Here is a 22,899-nt window from a genome sequence, read left to right as displayed (position 1 = left end):
ACAAATTTCAAGGAGTCAATAGTACTTATTAGAAAGCGGTGGCAAAAACAATGTGAGTCTGAGACTGACTAAACCTCCTCAAAACTTTTTAAAATTTTTTTTTTATTACGGCGACAGTCTCTAATTGCAGATTGTCTTTCCTGTGTATTTTATTCACTTGTGTTGGTAATAGTTGCACTAATGTAACTTACTGTCTTAAAGGTGCTGTCGGTGATTGTAATCTAATAGACCAATTTGGAATGGACGTCGCAGTTACATCACCGCGGTTGCTCGCACACTGTGGTGGCAGAAAGACAGTGTAAAAAAAATTTAGGGATGTGGCATGGTAAGGAAATATGAATAAGGAAAAGAAATGTCTTGTGCCGTTGGATGTCAGAATAGGAATGCAAAAAAGATGGCCTCCATTTTTATAGAATACTTTCATCAAAGACGCCCTTTGAAGCTCAACACAGACATTTATGGTTATAAGCCATTAACGGCAAAGCCTGGATTGATGAGATCTCCACTGTTTATAACACACAAAGGGAAAATCAATAATGTAGTTAATAACGATACATAATTAATAGCAGCAACCACTAAGCTGGTTTTCTAAGTATGTTGTTTCATAATGGGTGGCTGTGTGTCTCCACATTCATCACGAGTGACCACTTGTGATCGGATCTCACCTCCCTGCTCGATACCATTTTCGTTTGCAAAGACCAAATAAGTTATTGTTTTTAACCGGCGGGAGGCAACAAGGCACTTCCTGTGCCTAGTCTACCGGAAAGTAAAAGAAGAAGAAATAAAAATAATACAGATCGGGTCTATTCCTTGGCGTGTTCGAGACAAACCAAATCACTCAGGATATTTGATACACACAGAGATATCTATGGGCTTTTAGAAATTCTCAATTCTCTTGTGGACAAAGCCATCTTCTATATTTTGTACAACTTGTATTTTTATTTCTGATTGCTATACGAAGGTAACTGGTCTTGCTTGAGCTTCTGCTTGAGGACACTCCACTTCTCATCTGAAAGGCTTCTTCAGTTCTAACTGACTGGTGGGGGACCCAAGCAGTGATCCTCTTGTTAGGTCATTAACACCTTGAGAGTCATTGAGGTCACATGTGAGTCGTTGCCACACCCGACAATCATGTGAGTTGTTACGGTAACATGAGTCATTGTATGAATGGGTGTTCAGCTGCCTAGGGAGGGATGTCAAGACTGCATTGTAACTAGCTGATAAGTGGTGTCATAGACAACCTCCTCTGTTAAGTGATGGTCATTCCAGTTTGATGTAGATGGCTTCATTCGCTCCTCTTTCAAACCATCTGTTTTCACTGGCCAAAATGTTTACATTGTTGTCCTCAAATGAGTGTTCCTTGCCCTGCAGGTGTAGGTGGACTGCTGAGTACTGACCTGGGTTGGCTCTCCTACGTTTTGCCATGCGCTTGAGAACCGGTTATTTTGTTTCCCCGATGTGCAGGTCTATGCATTATTTGCTGCATTGAACTGCACACACTACATTGCGCTGCTAATGTCTAGGTGTTTTGTCCTTAGGGTGGACAAGCTTCGGCCTCAGAGTATTACTGGGCTTGAAGTGAACAGGGATGCAGTGTTTTTTAGAGATCCTCCTGAGTTTTTTCAGACACTCCCACAATGTAAGGAATGACAGTGTTGTTCCATTTATCGTTCTTTTCCTCTCTGTTCTGTATCTTTTTGCGGTTTTGACGAAGAACCAGTTTGGGTAAACACACATACAAGTGTCTCCCTGACGTGCTTTTTCTCCTTCTCCTTCCCCTCGGTCCTTGTGGGCATGGTCTGCGTCCGATGGAGTAGGGTTCTGATAACCCCAGCTTGTTCTCCAGTAGGTGATGAGAATCACAGAGTGAATATCGATCTCTGTGTGTGGGTTTTCTGTATATTTCAATGTTGAGGCTTGTGTCATCTTCAATGTGCACCTCACAGTCCAAGAAGGTGCCAGACGATTTCCTTTGACATCCACCTGAGTGAACTTGATGTTGGTGTCCACTGCACTGATGTGTTCTGTGAAGGCTTTCACTTCCTGTATTTTTTTATTTTGACCAAGGTGTCATCCACGCACCTAAACCAGTGGCTGGGGGCATTTCCTGCACAGGAGATCAGGCCTCTGCTCTATACTTCTTCCGTATAGAGATTGGCCACTATTGGAGACACTGGTGAGCCTATGGCACAGCCCGTCTCTTCCAGGATGAAAATACCCCCATCCATAGGGCACAAAGGGTCACTGAATGGTTTGATGAGTACTAAAATGATATCAATCATATACTATGGCCTTCACAGTCACCAGATCCCAAACCGATTGAAGACCCATGGGAGATTTCAAACTGACATGTTAGACGGCGCTATCCACCACCATCATCAACACACCAAAGGAGGGAATATGTTTTGGAAGAATGGTGTTCCATCCCTCCAGTAGAGGTCCAGAGACTTTTAGGATCAATGCCATGGTGCACTGGAGCTATTCTGGTGGCACATGGTGGCCCAAAACCTTACTAAGAAACTTTGTTCGTTTTTCCTTAAATTCATCACCTGTCTGTATATAAATATACAGACTCACAGCTCTGGCTGCTAGACTGAAGAGATACACCAGAGAAGCAGAGGCCAAGGGCAAAAGAATAAATGGCCTGTTCTCCAAGGACCAATCAAGGGTGTACCCCCAGCTGCAAGGGAATAACGGCACAAGGATAGAACCACCCAGAGCTGAGACTGAGCAATACTGGAAGGATATATGGGAGAAAGAGGCATCGCACAACACCAATGCCAAGTGGCTGGTTGACTTAAGAGGTGACAGCAGCAACCCCCCAGAACAAGAACCAGTCAACATCACAGACGCAGACTTCCAACAACAAGTCTTAGACATGAAGAGCTGGACAGCGCAGGACCTGACATGTTCCACTTCTACTGGCTGAAGAGGCTAACAATGCTCCATCATTGCCTGGCAGCACAAATGAGAGAGCTGCTAACAATAGGCACTCACCCAGATTGGCTAACACAGGGCAGGACATTCTTGATTATGAAGGATCCACACAAGGGGCCAACACCAGGCCTATAATCTGCCTCTTCACAACATGGAAGCTCCTCTCTGGCATCTAAGGTGAGTACACATGAGTCAGCACATAAGCAAAGCTCAGGAGGGCATCAGAAAGAACAACAGAGGATCAAAGAACCAGCTAATGGTCAATAGAGCAGTCATCCAAGACTCTAAGACTAGGCAGACCAAACTGAGCACCACCTGGATTGACTACAAGAAAGTCTACAATAACCTTGCACTAATAACCTTCATCAAGAACTCAGTGCAGTTTTGGAAAACAACACTGGAAGCCAACTCCACCAAAAGTCACCATCAAGTGCGGCATATACCATGGTGATGCACTGATCCCGCAGTTGTTCTGCATAAGCCTGAACCCCCTCAGCTGGATCATTACGAGACGTGGATATGGATACAGATTCAGAATTGGAGTGACTATCAGCCACCTTCTATACATGGAAAGAGACATCGACTCACTGATCTACCTCACGGTCTACACCGAGGACATCGGGATAGTGAGTGTCAGAGCCATGATCCAGGATGAAACAAGGAGCATCCATGAATAGATCAGGATGATGGCCCCCTGGGTTAAATGCTAAGAGAATGCCTCAGGCAGCAGTGGGCACAGGATGGTTAGGAGGAAGAGAAAATATCGTGTAAGACCAAGCCCCTCCATGGGATGTATAACAGACGGGTCATATATAGGTATATGCACTGTACGTATACACTGTTTAGCCACAGCATTAAAACCGGTAACTGGTTTTAATATTATGGCTGATCGGTGTACATACAGTGACATAAAGTACATTATGAATACTTTGCATGATATAAAATAAAGCACCATAACATCATGCACACATTGTAATGTAGTTCTTTAAAGGGACTTTATTTGATGCAAAGTAAAGGTACTTTATAGCATGTATACTGCCAGTTGTTACTTTGTTAGATCAGACAATATGGGTTGTCTCTCATTCAGAATCCAGAAAATCGGCGTAATGATCATGTCCTACAGTTAATGTATCCAGAACTAGACTTGATTTGAAATATTACCAAGCTTGATAGTTTTTTTTGTATATTTTTTATATTTCTATTTTAATTCAACATTATAGCCTCATCTTGAGTCTTCATATTTGATTTTTCTTTTTTTTTTGATAGTGGTTCATTTTCTGTCATAAATTATTGTAGAATTGTAGAACACAAAAGACACTATGCTACCTAAAAACCATTTTGATCTTGGTATCAATGGGGTGTCATACTGTCAGTGTTTCTAATATGTATGTAGGACGGAGGACCCAAATGGAGACTCAGAGGCAGGCTGAGCGTGATGAGGGCCTGAGGGGTTGATTGGGGAATGATGAACCAATGAACAGGTGGATGTGGATGTCAGGTGACTGGGACTGGAGGGAAAGTCCGAGGGCATTTAGTGGTTGGATGGTGAATGGCAGGGGAATGCATGAGCCTTAGGGAAGTGAGAACTAGCTGAAAGAGACAGAGGGGCAAAGTAGACAAAATAAACAGAACAGAAAAAATAACCATGACAATGTCAATATTAGTTAAAGGATAGGTTTGCATTTTTAAAGTCTTTCTTAAAACAACACTCACATGCCCACATATATACTAACGGAGTCATTGGTTGCTGTTACTGTGTGTGTTTAGGCAGAAGGTCAATAGAAAGAAAGATTTCATTAGACATGAATTTACTGGGGCAACACAAAATGATGCAGAGACTCATCTGTGTGAGTTGAACATTTTTCATCTTAAGCAAAAAATTCATGCTTATTTTGGGCTTTTTGAATCTGCTTCATACGCATACAGAGATGCAAGGAAAAAAGAGAGAGACTGAAGGGAAATAACAAGAACTGCAGTTTCTGGTGTTTCTGCTTGTGTTGTTTCGGGTTTTACTCAACTTATTTCCTTGTTGTAAAGAATGATAGCAGCTTTCAGCCAATTGTAGATCTCAAGCAGCTGAACCACTTCCTAAAGGTTTTTCCTTTTCACAAGCACAGCTGATGTTCTCCAGTCATAAGGAGACTGATTTACAAGCATTGACCTGAAGGTTGCGTATTTTCATGTGACAGTGGCACCCCACTACAGGCAATTTCTTCATTTGCCTTCTAATGACAGGCATATCAGTTCCAACTGCTCGGTCCCAGGATCTTTACCAGATGCATTGAAGTGGCACTTTCACTGCTGCAGGCCAGGAGCATATGGATTTTTTCGTACTTGGACGACTGGTCGATATTTGCTCCATATCACATGGGAGCAGGCAATCTGCATGGCAGCCACTCTTTCATCCCACATGACCCAGCTGGGGCTCACTGTCATTTTTGTCAAGAGTCTTGCTCCCAGCCAATTGTAATCATTGGCATTGCCCTTGATTCAGTGTTGATGATGGCCTCTGCCTTTCCCGAGAGGGCGGATGACATTCTCAGTGTCATCTCTTGCTTTCAGCGAAGCATGAGGCTAACATACAGCAGTTTCCTCTGGTTGCTGGGCAAATCTGGCATTTTCTTCCATTCTTGGATGGAAAGAGTGTCCTCAGACAAGACTTCAACTGTTTATCATATGTGAATCACCAAAGGGGCCTCACCTCATGAGTATCAGGGTAGTATTAGGCGGGTGTGGAGAACAAGGCTGCAGACATGCTTTCTCACTGAAATCCCCCTCCATTCTCGAGCATCCTTAACTAGGAAGCTGGATGACAACAGGTGGGAACTCTGATTTTATCAAATGTTGCTGGATGGGGGCTCTCAGTTTTTACCATTAAGGAATATGCTGCTGCCGTCTTGGCTCCGCATGCTTTAGTGGACAATCAGAATGTAATGGGACATTCTCTGGTGGGCCATTTTCTGACAGGTGCTCTGTGGTTACAGACCCCACATGTTGTGCATGCACCTTCATGGGATTTGCCTATTGTGGTAGAAACTTGAGGAACAGCTCTGAGGAACAGGCTGACCTCAGATGGTTGTCTGGAAAGATTGCCTTTCTCCTCACTATTACATCCAGAAAGTGAGTTTGTGAACTTCATGCCTTGTCTGTTGCCAGTAAGTGTTTGCATTGGAATTCTAATGGGTCTGTAGTTACCTTGGAGCCCAGCTCCTCATTTCTTCCAAAGATGCTCTCAGCTTCTCACGTCAATCAGCCTATCAATTTGACAGTTTATACCCCGCAAGCAGTGGTGGAGGAACTGCATCCTAACGTTATCCTGCTGAAGCTCTGAGACTCTATTTAGATGTGTCAGCTGGGTTCAGTTGGTCTTATTGTTATGGAGGGCATAGGAAGGGTTGTGCCATTTCTAAACAGAGACTCTCTAACTTGATTATAGATACAGTGGCATAAAAATTGTAGGCACCTCTGGTGAAAATTTCTGTTCATGTGAATAGTTAACTGAGTTAAAGATAACCTGATTTCCAAAAGGCATAAAGTTAAAGATGACAAATTTCTTTAATATTATAAGCAAAATTACTTTTTTATTTCCATCTTTTATACTTTCAAAATAACAAAAAACAAAAAGGGCCAGAAACAAAAGTTTGGGCGCCCTGCATGTTCAGTACCTAGTAACAACCCTTTTGGCAAGTATCACAGCTTGCAAATGCTTTTTGTAGCTAAGAGACTTTCAGTTCTTGTTTGAGGGATTTTCACCCATTCTTTCTTGCAAAAGGCTTCTAGTTCTGTGGGATTCGTGGGCCGTCTTGCATGTCCTGCTCTTTTGAGGTCTATCCACAGATTTTCGATGATGTTTAGGTTGTGGGGACTGTGAGAGTTTGGCAAAACCTTCAGCTTGTGCCTCTTGAGATAGTCCATTGTGGATTTTTGAGGTGTGTTTAGGATCGTTATCCTGCTGTAGAAGCCATCTTCTATTCATCATCAGCTTTTTTACAGACAATGTGATGTTTGCTCCCAGAATTTACTGGTATTTAATTGAATCCATTCTTCCCTCTACCAGTGAAATGTTCCCTGTGCCACTGGCTGAAACACAAGCCCAAAGCACGATCGACCCACCCTTGTGCCTAACAGTTGGAGGGGTGTTCTTTTCATGAAGATCTGTATCCTTTTTTCTCCAAACATACCTTTGCTTATTGCAGCCAAAAAGTTCTATTTTAACCTCATCAGTCCACAGGACTTGTTTCTAAAATTCCTCTGGCTTGTTTAGATGTTCCTTTGTAAACATCTGACACTGAATTTTGTGGTGAGGATGCAGGAAAGGTTTTCTTCTGATGACGCTTCCACGAAGCTCGTATTCGTGCAGGTGTCGCTGCACAGTAGAACAGTGCACCACCACTCCAAAGTCTGCTGAATCTGTATTTATAAAGCTTTGAAATTTCCATCACTTGGCCTTTGCTTACAATGATTGTGAAAAAAGCCATCATCCTAACCAGCTTATTAAGGTCTGAGACCTTGGTAAAAGTTATCTGAGAGTTCAAATTTCTTGGGGTGCCCAAACGTTGTCCATCAATCTTGCTTAAAATTTTGAAAATAACATTTCACCTTTAACTTTTTGCCTTTTGGAGATCATAGATCAGTCACAGGAATTTTGACCAGGGGTGCCCAAACCTTTCCATGCCACTGTACGATGTTGCAGGCTTACAGGCTCAAGGGCTTGCAAGTCCCCCATGTGAACCGTCTCTCAACCATTAGTGTCTCCACCTCTTCGGCTGCTTTGAATGGTGTTTCTGCTGAGTGAAACCCACTTCGACCCTTTCTGTAGAATTTTCCCCAACTATGCCAGCTACTGTCAAGATCATTTTATCTTCCAGTGGATAAAATGAGCAGTTGGTTTGCAGTTACATGCAGCCTAATTTAGACTCAGTTCCCTGACCCTTTCAACACTTGTTATACCACAGAGATGACAGATTTTGTCAAGGAAAAAAAACATCACAAATGGATTCCAGAGGAGTCCGGTGCATCTCCTCACCCAGCCCCACTGGTGAATGTTGTAAATGGACTGCACTTATATAGTGTTTTTATAGTCTTAACAACTACTCAAAGGTCTTAACACTAAATGCCAGATTCACCAATTCACACACACATTCATACAGCACTTTATCTATACATACAGTGCTCTCTATACATACATAGACACAAATATACACCTTTCGCGTCTCCTGATATACATCTCAGTATATCAGAGGACCCTGAAGCAATTAAAAAATTATGAACAGTACAGCTGTCAACAAAGTGTCATCAGAGCAGTGCAATGCAATGAATAGCTGTTCTCCCCTTTTATACTTTAATTACACACTAAGAAAAAGGCTGTTAACTCGTTAACTTTTTTCAGCATGTAGAGCTCGGGCGAGATTGAATACTGGTTAGTCCAATCCTTGTGATATGTGAATCCAGGATTTCTGCTCAGAAGAAACTGATGCTCTTGATCAAGAGATGCATAATCCAAAACACATAAATACAGAACTAAATGTTACAGCACCTCTTAAATATTATCTTAAATATGTGTCCAAGTTGTAGGGTTAAGTTGTATTCATATTTAATGAGAGTAAAGAATTGAATTGTTGACATTAGGTTGTCTCATCATATGGCCAGAACACAATTTCTTTTATTCAGCTCATAACCTACAACAGGTTAAGTAAGATAAGCTCTGCTATTTGTCCAGTATTAGATGGTCAGATATTTTTTTATTTTAAACTCTCCGTGTAATGCCTAAGATGTTTGTCAGACAGTAATTTGGATGGACAGAGCATGACATTAAAGACCCTGGGGAAAGTGAACAACAGAACAAGTTTCCTGAGATTTCTGTCTAGAAAACACAAATTGCTTTTGACTGCTGTTGAGGGTCTGGAGAAAAACACTAAAACAAATGACATATCTCTCAGAGCAAATTAGTCAGAGTTCTGTTTGGTTTGAATCCAAGGGCTCATGCTGGCATACACCAGTTCAAACAGCGTTTGGGTTATTCTGGAAGTGTAGATCTGTACAGCAACTCAGTGTGTTTAGTAATCTTCATGATAACAGAGCCCCTTAGGATCTCAAAGACCAGATTACAGGCCTGCGCTTGTTGAGGTTCAGTAACAGCATGGGGTATCTGTTCCTTTAGTTTTTGTGGTGCAAGGAATAGAAATAAGTGACCTTTGTACATTAAAACAAATCATTGCTTATCCTAGTTATAATTTGTATGTCTTTTTTTTTTAAATAATCTTTCATTTTTATTGATTTAATTTGTTTATCTTTGACTTGAGTCAATACAAAGGTATTTATTGTGTTGTTGGTATGGTATAATGTCACCTGGTCACCTGACTCCTAACTCCTAACTAAACTAAATCTATCAGCATGTTTTCCAGGAGTAAAAATGCACACTAAGGTACCTCAGAAGTTGATTATACAGTATTTTTGCTGTAGCAGCTACAACTATCTTATAGTTTAATAAAATTGTGAATCCACATTCCACTGCATTCATTCATTCATCATTGAGTCATGCTCATCTGACTGACCGAATTTGCAAAGTGTTCCTTTAATTGAACACAGAATTTTATATCACATATCCAAGAGGACATCCTTGCATTCTTTCCCCATAGAATTTGATACCATTGATTTGTAGATCTCTATCTATTCCCTCTGCATACACATCTGTGTATGTGCATGTCCACCTGCAGACATGTCGGATGAGGACAGTATTTCGACTGCTGCCCAGGCTGTGAGCAAGCAGTTCGGGCCTGGTGGGTTGAACCTCCTCATCAACAACGCTGCTATCAATAAACCAGCCTTACCGGGACTGTTATCTGCCACCAGGAAAAAGGACATGATGGAGGTGTACGAAACCAATGTGGCCGGACCATTTCTCCTCGCAAAGGTTGGTTTGTCTTACTCTTCTCTGGGCTTATAGTGTGCATACACACAGACATACACAGATGCAGGCTCAGAAACAGAAACAGAAACAACAGCACGTTGTGATGGTGAAAAGCGGTGACTACTGTATTCCTTGCAACACCCGACCACAAGACTGACTGTAGGAAAGCACTCACACGCATGTCTGGTGTTGGCAATCATCATGTATCTTTGTCACTGCTTACCTGTTACTGTACGAATACAAAAACAGAATACAAAACAATGTTTTCTATTCTGTGCATCAACTTTTTCATGATGCACATGAAAAAGTTGATGCATTAGTTCAGTAAATTCAATTGGTAAGTTCAGATGTTATTAATACAGTTAGTTTCATGATTAGTTACAGCATAAAATGAACTGTACAGACTGACACACACACATAAAGGACAAACACACACACATACCCATTGGACACTCTTTGACATAATGCCTTCGCCAGCCCCTTACTGTAACCTCAACCATCACAACTAAATGACTAACCCCAACCCTTACCCTGACCTTAATCTAAAGCTGATGCTAACCTGAACCCTAAAACCAAGTCTGAACCCTCAAACAGCCCTTTGAAGGTGTGAGGAGCAGCCAATATTACATGTACACACACACACACACACACACACACACACACACACACACACACACACACACACACACACACACACACACACACACACACACACACACACACACACACACACACACACACACACACACACACAGTGTGATGTTGGGAGGGATGTTTCAGCTGTTTAATTACTCAACAACTTTAAACATGGTAAATTGTCACTAGTAAAGTGTCACCTTTTTCTCTCCTCAGATGCTTCACCCTCTCCTTCAGAAAGCAGCAGAGAGGGACTCTGAAAAGGACGAGGGTAAATATCTTTAGTTTTATGTTGTACTAGGATTTGTATCTCAGATACAGATATTATGGGGAAAAGGGAAATAGGAGAGAATCAATGGACATTTATAGTTCCATGGCCCATTGTGCTACATTATCATGCATGGATTTTTTTGCCTTAAGTACTGCATGGAGGGGCAGATTAAAAAAAAAAAAAAAACACTTGAAAAGTTCAACTGACAGCAAAACACAGCTATAGTAGGGCTGCAAAACAGCCAAAGAGTTTATAGAAAGCTAGGCCGGAACAGCGATGCATTGATTCAGCACCTGGGATTACTCATTTCAGAGCACTACAGTGCCCTAGATAACCCCAGTGTGACCTGCTGTCACACTTCCGCGATATAAACCTGCTGTTAACACACCTCTGAAACGGCTTGGCTTTAATATGAGAAAGTGGGATGGGGGAAAGAAAAAGAAACTAAGAACAGTGAACTTGGTGACATGGTGAAAATAAACTCAGTACATTTACTCAGGTACTGTACTTAAATGAAATTTAAGCAGCCCAACCTCCTCCTCCTGTGTTATTTCGTGTTGTTGATTTAACAGGGATTCATGTTCATATATGTGTTTATTTAGGGGGACCAGCTCTCTCAGCAGAGTCCTTGTCACTGCTCGCACTCAGGACAGACTGCTTTATGATTTCAAAGCTTCACTGATGAATGTAACACAGACTTTGGAACAGAGAAGCCCATAGTGGCAGGAGGCACAGGGACAGGTACTGAGTACATTTTGGTTAGTGATTGACAGATTCTATCACAATGTGAGTTGGAGAATAGAGGACGGATGTGGTGAATATAACTTTAACTCAATTACGGTCCAGTCCGATAGAGGTTTGAACTTTGTGCTGAACGATCTCAGCACAGTTCAGGTTGTACAGCTGCGGGAAGCCTTGAGGGGGAAATCTATACTTTAAGTAAACTACACTATTTCAGAAAACATACAGAACTATGACGCACGGACTGCAGCCTACACGCTACACCGCTAAACCACAGTTACAAAAATGACATTACGTAAACACCAAATGCAGTTGCAGAAGTTTGTCTCAGTCTATTTTGCTTTCCCAATTACTTTTTAAAAAGAAAAAAAAAAAAGATAAAACGGCTGATTTGGTTGTTCATCTGTGTCCCACATTAAAAGACTCTTGACAACAAAATGTTGACTATTTTGTCTGGTGGACCTGTTCTGTCTAGGCTCCATGTTCAAATAGTCACCACTCTGGATCTTGAAACAAATAGTTGTTAACCCCCACAGATGCTCTTCTATGGACAAACCATGACCACAAAAGACAGAAGGCCATATATTTTCTGAAGGAGAAATCAACCGAATTGGTTGGAATGGACATAAAGCAGATCAGTCAACAGACAGAGGAAAGCCCTATCATAAAAATGGCTTCTCACATCAACACCAATAACAGATATGTTCAAGCAGTGAATACACTGGATAAAAAGAAATATTAATCTAAAAACCTACCCCCCAAGACTCCAAGGGGCTCACCAATGTTCTTTGTCCCCTCTATATTTCTGATTAGACAACAGAGAAAAAGACAGAGTAACAGATTTCATGAAGGGGAAACAACTTGAATCACTGTGATTTATACACAAATACTCATTAATGTACCAAAATTATTTATATAAACATTTTAAAATTTACAAGTATTACATTATAGTTATTATTCCTATGTCATTTCTGTGGCATTAAAGCATTGTTTCTTTGTTTCTCTCTGTGTCTCAGGTGATAAAATGTCCTGCAGGAGGTCAGCCATCATCAACATCTCCTCGATCATCTCATCCATGGAGAAATGTCCACAGACCTTCCCTGGGGCACAGATGTACGCTTATAGGACCAGCAAGGTACAGCTGACTTACATAAAAAATGAATTTCATAGGCTGACTGCTTTATTTAGGGAAGTCTTAAAAATAATAGCTCTGTACCCTCACTGTATCTCTGGAAGACCAAACTTGAATTTGGTTTCATGACCTGGGATCATACCAAAACACAGGGACAAAGTTCAGTGTCAAACTCACAGCTAACCCTCATTATTTTAAAAGGTAAAGATGGCATTATTCTTTGTTTTTCTAATTTTTTAACGAATCCCATGAAAAGACTAAAACCAATGAAGTGCCAGTCCATCTCTCAACACTTTCTGACCACTCTACTCTGTCAGTGGCTCTCAACTCCAAACTCATTGGTTCCTATTGAAGACGTACATTTTTAAAAACACCTCTCAATTATATAATGTAATTTCTAAAAAAAACAAAACTCAGTAATTTCCCAAAACAAGTGGCCACTATATATATATATATATATATATCTATATATATATATATATATATCTATCTTTTTTGGTTGTCTTCTTTTTTAAACAAATGTTAGTCAAACAGGAGGATATAGTGCTATTTGTTAGGGACTATTTTCAGTGGTGGATTAATCAACATTTTTGTGCTCTAGTGAGTATTTGTGGCAGCATGAAAGTGTGTGGGGTGGATTCAAAATAAACTACAGTGTGTGTGTTCATGGTCATGAAGAAACATGTCACCTATTGCAACAGTGTGACTCATTGATCTGTTTTAAATAGTTTTTGGAGTATATCAGGCTTTGGATACACACACAATATTTGTTAGTAGTTTGTTCCAAACTTCTTCCACTGAAGAATTATGGAGGCCACTGTTGTCTTGGGAACCTTCAGTGCAGCAGAATTTTTTTCTGTAGCCTTCCCCAGTTCCCACCACAATCCTGTCTCTGCTGGCAGTTCCTTGGACCTCATGGCTTGGTTTTGGCTCTGATATGCACTGTCAGCTGTGAGACCTTTACATGGACAGGTGTGTGCCTTTCCAAATCATGTCCAATCAACTGAATTCGCCACAGGTGGACTCCAGTCAAGGTGTAGAAACACCTCAAAGATGATCAAGAGAGATGGGAGGCAGCTGAGCTAAATTTCATAGAAGTATCATAGCAAAGGGTCTGAATACTTTTATGTCTACTTTTATTCTGTCTTTGCTTTGTCATGGTGGGGTACTGAGTGTAGATTGGTGAGGCGAAAAAATGAATTTAACCAATTATATCATAAGTCTGCAACACAAGAAAATGTGAAAAAAGTGAAGGGGTCTGAAAACTTCATCTCAGTTTGTCATTCATGTCTATAATGAATTGAGTATAAAATCAGTTTTAAACATAAATCTTTGTTTTATAGAATCATTTACAGTTGTGTGTTAGAAACTTAAATTTTGGGTCATTTTGAAGGCAAATAGAAACATACTTGCCTGGGATAAAACAAGTTAATGTAGGAAAAATTCCTCACACTGGGGCTTTTGTTTGGGTGAAACTTTAAGGTTTTGCACATTTAGACAACTCCCACTGTTCCACTTTTTAGTCATGCCCTAAGTTGGACAATACAGTAATGTTGCAAAGTGTTTGACTGTATGTTCCATTCGCTGATCTCTTTCTCACCATCCACTCCTACGTTCGTCTTCTCAGAAGTGTGTGGGCACACACTGTGCTTTATTGACGTTTCCTTCACTCTCCTTTTAGTTCTGTTGCACCCTCTAGGGCAGGACAACTTCCACATTCGTCATTCTTATGACACACATTTGGTGACATTGCATTATCTCTAGCCTGAGCAGAGGTTTAATAAGCCAGAAAAAGTGAAAACCCTGGTGTGAGTCTTCAGAGCCCTTGGGATAGTCCTATAAGGATTCTGTCCTGGGTCCCTTACTGCTTTTCATCATTACACTCTGTTTGCAGCTTTTTATCCACAGTCACAGCATTGATCAGTATACAGTACACAGTATACTGATGACACTCAGCTACGTATCTTTCTGATATTAACTTGTGGTGCACAGCAGGAGCAGCACGAGACCTAATTACGTGAATGTGGGCTTCATTCCACTGAAGTGTCTGAGCAAACATGCTCACATGTACCAGCCAGGGCTGTGGAAACGACACATCTAAATGCAAAGCAGCTACTAATCGTATTATTAGATACATCTGTGTTTGGCAGTAATGATTGGAGTCATATTGTCATAATAATACTTATGAAGCAACACTCAGTGCTAGCTGCTTTCAGGAAGTAATCCTCAAGCCCAGAACAAAGGAAGTTGGAATAATTGAGTTTTGATTAAATGAAAACTTGATAGGAACAGACAGGAACAGTATTTTGTCAGTGTGCCCTGACATGAGTGTCAGAGTCACTCAATTTGTTTATTCATTTAATGACTATTAAATCATATATCCCCTGGATTTTATCTTCATACATAAACAATGGCTAAAATAATGCATTGTTCTCACACAGTTGCACCTGTCTTTAAAAAATATGAACCTATGTTGAATATTGTCATGAGCCTTCCAGTCTGTGAAGATTTAGGCACTCTTGTGAATGCAATGCATGAAGCAATCCAACCTTATCAGACAAATAAATCCTTTTATTTTCGTAAATTAATTTTAGTTCATTTCTCTACCAAAGAAAAAAAGTCAAATATATTGAGTTTAAATAAATACCAGAATCATCCTTAAAAAAGACACCCTGTCTAAAACTTCACCATGGATATGACTCCGTCCTCAATAGCAGCTGTGACGCTGCTGAGTAGTACTCCTCACGAATATTTTGTAAACAATGTACTGAATGCACTGAATAATAATTCTTAATAAGGCTGTAAAAGAAGGCACTGACTTTTAAAATCTGAGATCCTTAAGCAGAGATGGACGAAGGAGGCTTCAGTGAAAACATGGGTCTCTTTTGGAAGCTCTTAACTGAGCTGATCCGAGGGACCCAGACATCCTAGATGTTGGTCTGGCGGCTGTCATGTCGTTGGGGAAACACTGGATACTATAACACTAAAAACGAATTTGTCGTGATACAGTATTTAGCATGAAAATATTCTAATTTGACATGCAATCATTAAGACAGAGCATCGTCTGCTTCTAACCAAACTTTTGTGAATGGCCTCAGAAACCTTGTAATAATTACACGGAAGAATAATATATTGACTATATTGTTATATTTGTGAACAACAAAGCTTCTGTCTTGTCTGCTGTTGGTCCCTAGGCAGCATTGAACATGCTGACTTGTTGTCTAGCTGAGGAATTCAAGATACACAACATACTGGTGACAGCCATCCACCCTGGCTGGGTGCGCACTGACATGGGAGGAGAAAAGGTGAGATGATGGAGATAGAGAGAGGTGTACTGTAGGCCTTTTAATTACATGAAGGTTAAGGTAATGCAGGTTTTATGAACTGTATCCAACAGGGATGGAAAGTGACTCCATTTACTTAAATACTGTACTTAAGTACAGTTTTCAGGCACTTGTATTTTACTTGAGGATTTCCATTTGTTGCTGCTTTATACTTCCACTCCACCACATTTCAGTGGGAAATTTTGTGTATTTCACTCAACCACATTTATCTGACACTTGTAGTCGCTACTTAATTTGAATATTCATATAATACACACAACCATACAGTATGATCAGTTTATAATCTATGATACGTTTTCATAAATTGAACTACTCAGCGGTACATAAGATTGGCACCACCTCCACCAGCTCCAACAGTACAATGCTGCTAAATGCGTCAGTAAGAACAACCCAATGATGAAACATACAGTAGCGTTGCTGTTGAACTGCATTGTTTTATACACAGAGGTGTGTCTGTTGTTTAGCCCAGTCTCGTTGATTTCAATGGGGTGGACAAAATAATAGGAACACCTGCAAACATAACACAGTGTAGTTCAACAGCAGCACAGCCTCCAAAATGAAACAAAAAGTGACTATTATAACCTTCATTAAGGAGGATTTACTGCAGACGGTTGCATTAGACTGCATCAGTTTTAGCTAGGTGTTCCTAATAAACTGACAACAAGTGTATATCACAAGGTCCATTTTTCTGCATTTTCTTTTTACAATTTAAGTGGATTTTGCTAATGATACTTACTTTTACTTTAGGAGTGACATTTTCTTTTATTTTTTACAGTGCTACTTTTATTGCTAGATTGCTACTTTTACTTCCACAAATGATGTAAATACTTCCTCTACCACTGGTATCCATAGTAGATGCAGTATATCACATACTGAGCTACATGTCCCTTTTATGGTTCGTAAGTTTGGCTTGCTGAGGTTTTTAGCCATTCTAGCTGCTCTGCTGCTCCGTGGCTGGCAATGTCAGTCGACTGAAATGTCTTACACCTACAGATTTTATTACAATGACATTTTGTAAAAACGTTGTTGGTTTCCTCAGGATGAACTGCAGTAACTTTGGTGATCCTCTGACTTTTCATCTAGCACCTTCATCACATCAAAATTGTCATTTTTGCAGTGCTTTTGTTTCTGACCAAATACATGCTAAGCTAACAACGTTCCAGTCAGCCTCAGCTTTACTTTGTGTTTAGAGGTATGCAGAACATAGTAGCATGCTAACAACCTAAACTAAGATGGTAAATATGTTTGCATTGTTGTGAGTGTGCTGACATAAGCATTTAGCAAGATAATGACCCAGAACATTAGAAGAGAAGAACTAAACGGTGGCTTCACATGATGGAAGGCCAGCACAGTCTCCAGACCTAAACCCCATGGAGCTGGTTTGGGATGAACTGGACAGCAACTTCCAGGTGCAACAAAATAGTGGGAACTTCAGCAACAGTGTAGGGACAAACCTCCTGAGCAATATTTTATTTCCATCATAGAAGGAACGCCATGATTGTGTTCAGCTGCTGGATGAGTCGAAAATTGAGATTAAATTTAGGATTTAAGATTCTGTTATTCCTTTTTAAAAAATCTTTTTTTTACCTGTTCTATGCTTTAAATTCAGAAACACTGAGAAATTATACTGCAAAATTTCAGAAACAACTGGAAATAAGGAGGTGGTCTAAAAGTTTTGACCGGTAGTGTGGCTAGAGAGCAGAGAAGGATGAAAAGACTGTTTGTGTGATGATTGACTCTGTCACCACCACAGGAAGCATTTCCTGTAGGTTACAGTCAGTACTGCTGGCTCACAGTAAAGCACACAGCTACCACTACAATAGCGCAAAAAACTACAAATGAAAGGAGCATTCAGAGAGGGGGGTAGAACAAAAATCTAGGCCCTGTGTACATGGAGTTTCAGTGGGTCCTACAAGTATCCGAATCAACAGCTACACACATGCATCTGTAGTGGTTATTATGGTCACTGGTGATGACCTGTTTCTACATCCACATGTAAGTAAACATTACAAGACTTTTATTTACAGTTAACAGCATCAGTGCAATAACCACATCCAGAGACAAACTTGTCCAATCCTCCTGTGTAGATATGAGAGGCTGCAATGTTCTTTTACACACAAAGAAACAAAAAGTCTGCCAAACAATCATATGTTTTTCTAATGATACGAATGTAAAATCTTACAACAGTAGAGAACAGTGTTTTAACTTTAAGCTTTTTGGCCCTCCCCTTAATGGGACCCTGGGTAGTTAGTTCCACCTGTCTCCCACTGCGATGCCGCTGTATTTAGGCCCTGGTTTTACATGATTGCGGAATAAGAGTGAAAAAACGAACAATGCAGTTGTTTTCCCTTTTCATTTCTATTGACTTTCCTATTGCTTGTGTTTGTTGTCTCTCCCAGGCTCCTTTGTGCACCCAGGAAAGTGCACTTGGCATGCTCAGTGTAATGTCATCACTCAGCAATAAAGATAGCGGGATGCTTCTAGACTGGGAGGGCAACACGATCCCCTGGTAGCAGTTACCATGACAACCACACCAGGCCCACCAGACTGAAGAGTTTTGCATATTTTTAGCATATAACAAAGACAGTGTACCAGGGTGATGCTGCCACACGATATCCACCTCTTTCTTTTACATAAAATCTTTTATTTGTTTTTTAGCTAAATTCTCTTAATGGTCTGTGGCTGGAAAAGTACATTGGGAAAAATAATTAGTCACATTTTGAAATTAATATCTGATAACATCAATGATTTCCTTGCATAATTCTTTTATTTTAGGTCAAGTAAAATAAAGTAATTAAATCGTAAACACAACTGCCAATGTGAGTTTTTCTAACTGCAAAATGAAAACTGTTTGCATTAAATTGAACTGCGCCTGTGGACTTTCATATCTGAGTATATTTAAAGAGAGGTTCATAGGTTCAACTGCCAGGAATCAGAAGGCCACTGGAATCGTCCAACTCAGACTCTTGGAGCCTCATATTAGCTTCAGCTGAACTTCAGAAAGTATTTTGTCCTTCATATCTTGCAGCGTGGTCACATTAGGAAGTAGTCACTTCTCAGTCTGTATGGACAATAGGTACGATTAAAGTGAAAAATAATGTTAGTATTAGATTATGATAGACTTAAAACCAGTTTGACCTGTCCTTTAAGCTGTTTACATGCTTCTCGGTTTGGATCAAGTTTTTGGAGCGTCCTGATTTTGCGCGGGGAATGTAAACATCCTGGTTTCAGAAACCCGATAGAAACCAAATTGGGTTCATCCTCCTGTTGCTGTAATTCAGTCAGCTCAGAAACAAGTTAGTGAGATCTTGAGGAATCAGATCTCAACTGTGATCAATCAGGAACTTGTTCAGTAGTAGAATTGTACAGGGAGCCGAATACTAAGGCACATGTACTAGAGATGCTCTCAGTGTAGCTGGTACTATGAACATAAGCTACAGTTTCTGGACATCTGTCTAAATATCTGGCTGTTGGGTTTTAGATGTTGGTGTAATGGAGTCAAAGTGTCAATAATTGTTTTATTTGTTCATTTCTTTTTCTTTCTTTCCCATGTACTACTACCTGCCTGAAAGTTAATGAACCGATTTGTAGCCCATGGTTCAACAGTGAGCAAAGCTACACTGCTCTACACAGACAACATTGCACAAATTCTCAAAATGACAGACTTAAGTCATATCCCTTTCCAGAGAGGGGTCACGTCTAAAGTTCTCCAGCCTGCACAGGTGCCAGGAAACGCCACTGAGCACTGAGATGAAATTCAAACAACTTTGGAATTTCCTTCGGTGGAAACAGTGCATTCTTCTCTACATCTGAAATCTCAGATTTTCACTTCTTTCGTTATTACAACCCCCTGGAGGCGACTTGTAGAAATTATACCATATAACATAACCAGTAAGCTTCACTATCATAGTGTATATTGTAAGCCCCCTATTTGTGAGACAAAGTGTTAGCAAGTTTTTCATTACATTAGTATTTTCAAAGTGGTAACCACCTCTGTGCACACTGACATTTTCCTTAAATATATATATATATATATATATATATTTATATTTATTTATTTATTTAATTTATTTATTTTGTTGAAAAACCATAGTCCCAGAGCACAAGTAGAGATTGCTCGAGTGATGTCACTTTTTAGCAATGGATCAACTGACTTGTTTCCAGCGGGCAACTGTTTTCAGTTAAACAGTTCTGATAAAGCCACTGTCCACTACCTGCTCAGCAGCAAACAGCGGATAGACACAGTCACAGACCAGCTGGTGAACATAGTGGAGCATTTAGCTGATACAGGGCCAGATGTGTCCCTGAACCAGAGCTAAAAGAGAGGGAATACTGGACTTAGATTCATCAGGTGGACACGAATCGAAATGACTGTGAGTGTAGCTCTCTCTGCTAGAGTTCTGTCCCAAAGAGGTTTTAAAAAACTGATTAATCCAACTTTAATTGTATGAGGAATTCTCCCACTGAAATCTGCACTACCCCTGTAGTTTTACTTACTTCCTCAGCATGTTAGCAGTAGTTAGTTTTAGTAGTAGTGTTACCTTTGTCAAACTTTAAATTTCAACCACTACAATCTAATGGTTGGTGGTAAAATACACCATTAGCACTGTTTTTTAAAGTTCTACTTGGTTGGATGTTTTGTCGGGTACTAACTCTACCTGAAACTGGCCTAAACTTACATCAGCTGGGATCCTCCTTTGATCTTTCACCTCTGAAATCCCCTTAAACTGTGATGGATTTTTACAATGGACATTTTGGTTAATTATTTTATTGTTCAGCTTTTACTGCTCACCATTTCCTCTTCATAATAGAATAACTGACTAACCAGCCGGTTTGTTTCCAACCCGTCTGATCATCTGCTTGTGTTTCATGAATGGTATAAACAAAAATGAAACCCAATTTATAATAAGCTGCAGTTTTCCTGTAATCCTGTTTGAATCTACCAGTTTTTGTCCGTCTTTAACATAAAACTTCCACTGTAGGTGACCAACCATATTTCATTGGTTTTCATTTCAGACTGAATCCACATCAAAATAATTTGGGATCATACTTTTTAATCCCATGGTTTTAAAGATTTGACTCTTTTCCTTCTTTCGCTGCAACAGAAATTTGATAACATTCTCGAAACTAGTTCAGTAGACTGATGTGACCACTCAGCATTGTGACTTTGGTCTCCTGAGATAATCTGTGGCATTATTTTAGGAAGTTAGGGTGAAATACAGACACCTATGGGTCATTCCATTCTAACTCACTCCAAATTCAAAACTTTTCCCAGTTCACGTCATGGATTTTCTCAAAACATGTATGTAAAAACTTCTATTAAACTCATGGGACCTTGTAAAAATCCTACAGCTCTACTCCAAATACTTTGTAATGAACATTTTTTGAAGTTTGGCCCTTGGAGCTAAATTTCATCATTTCTGTGATTCTTTGTAAGCTGCTTAATTTTCACTGGACTGGGTTGAAATTTGTGTTGAACATCCGAGAAACCCTCAGGATAATTTGCAACATGTGTTCATGTAAATAGTTGTTGCTGAATGTTTTACAGTAATCAAATTAATAAAAATAAATACGTTTTTAGCGAAATAATGTTTTATTTTCAAAAATTAATAATTAATATAGTTCTGTCACATCTAGAAGTTATTTGGTCCTGCATGAAAAACTGAGTGCCACAGATCTTGCTAAATATAACTTCAGACATGAAAAAGCCACTTTTTAGGACATATTTAAGACAAGGATTATTTCAATTTCCTTGGTACTTTTTATGGGAAAGTGTTAAAATTCATTGCAAATATATAAAACTTCAAAGATGTTATGTTACTCCATCGTTTAATAATTTCCCGAAAATGGCTACTTTTTTGTACTTTTCACTGGCTATAATATTACATTCAGTGTGTTTATTTCATAGGTAGATATCTATACTTTGTTGACATCAGGGTTTTCTATCTGTTTTGAAGTTACAGCTTCCAGTGGTTTGTTGCATATTAGATCACGTGTTCTTATTCCATGTGTCTAGACACAATATTAATCTTAGTTCCTTAGCTCAATGAACATATATTATTTCACAATTTCGGACTTTTCTGAAGTAATTTCTGACATCATCAGCTTTTAGCATTCGACAACAGTAGAGCAAGTCTGGGATAATCCCACCTGAAATAGGTTTGAGAAAATGATTGCAAAATGGATTGCAAAATAACCAGAAGTATATAAAAGAGCTCAAACATAATTAATTTCTTCATTAAATGATGGCTGCTCTATTGGAAAAAGCCTAGAAGAAGCTGCCAACTGTCACAGGACAAACGAAACCAAACCTGTACCTTTCAAATTTCCTGAACCCAGTGAAACACAGGTTCAACAGGTATCACACAGATAAAAAACCCTGATGTCAACATAGTACAGATATCTACCTATGAAATAAAACCACTGAATGTAATATTACAGCCAGTGAAAAGCACAAAAAAGTAGCCATTTTCAGGAAATTATTAAACGATGAAGGAGTAATATAACATCTTGGAAGTTTTATATAATTGCAATGAATTTTATCACTTTCCCATAAAAAGTTTCAAGGAAACTGAAATAACCTTTCTTTTGGAAAATATACAGTCAAAATATGTTTAAAGAAGTGGCTTTTTCAGCTCCAAAGCTATATTTAGCAACATCTGTGACGTGATATAACTATATTAATACTTCACAGAAACAAAATTTAGTTCCAAGAAAGTGAAAACTAGTGGAGATTTAAAAAAAAAAAAAAATAAAGATTCTTCGTTTGGATAAAAAGTTATTTTAATTAATTTGATTACTGTAAAAAAAATTCAGCAACAACTATTTACATGAACACATGTTGCAAATTATCCTGAGGGTTTCTCAGATGTTCCACACAAATTTCAACCCAGTCCAGTTAAAATTAAGCAGCTTACAAAGAAATCAC

At 39.5% G+C, this 22,899-nt stretch overlaps 1 protein-coding gene across 3 annotated transcripts in view; it reads left to right on the top strand.

Moving 5' to 3' along the window:
- zgc:158868 (uncharacterized protein LOC791147 homolog) overlaps positions 1 to 19,135 on the top strand; it is a 33,192-nt gene extending 14,057 nt beyond the window's left edge. For 2 of the 3 annotated variants that reach the window (XM_040133395.1, XM_040133396.1), the window contains exons 4-8: positions 9,654 to 9,850; positions 10,700 to 10,754; positions 12,512 to 12,630; positions 15,822 to 15,932; positions 18,371 to 19,131. In XM_040133395.1, the coding sequence (XP_039989329.1) occupies positions 9,654 to 9,850; positions 10,700 to 10,754; positions 12,512 to 12,630; positions 15,822 to 15,932; positions 18,371 to 18,484 (596 nt within the window). In that variant the 3' untranslated portion in view covers positions 18,485 to 19,131. Of the gene's footprint in view, positions 1 to 9,653; positions 9,851 to 10,699; positions 10,755 to 12,511; positions 12,631 to 15,821; positions 15,933 to 18,370 lie in introns of all 3 variants that reach the window. The other variant, XM_040133397.1, reaches the window with a different exon arrangement.
- The last annotated feature ends 3,764 nt before the right edge of the window (positions 19,136 to 22,899 follow it).

Source organism: Xiphias gladius, chromosome 8 (genome assembly GCF_016859285.1).
Source record: "Xiphias gladius isolate SHS-SW01 ecotype Sanya breed wild chromosome 8, ASM1685928v1, whole genome shotgun sequence".
NCBI lineage: Eukaryota > Metazoa > Chordata > Actinopteri > Istiophoriformes > Xiphiidae > Xiphias > Xiphias gladius.
Note: the sequence above shows the minus strand (reverse complement) of the source record. Positions and strands in the feature narration are given on the sequence as shown.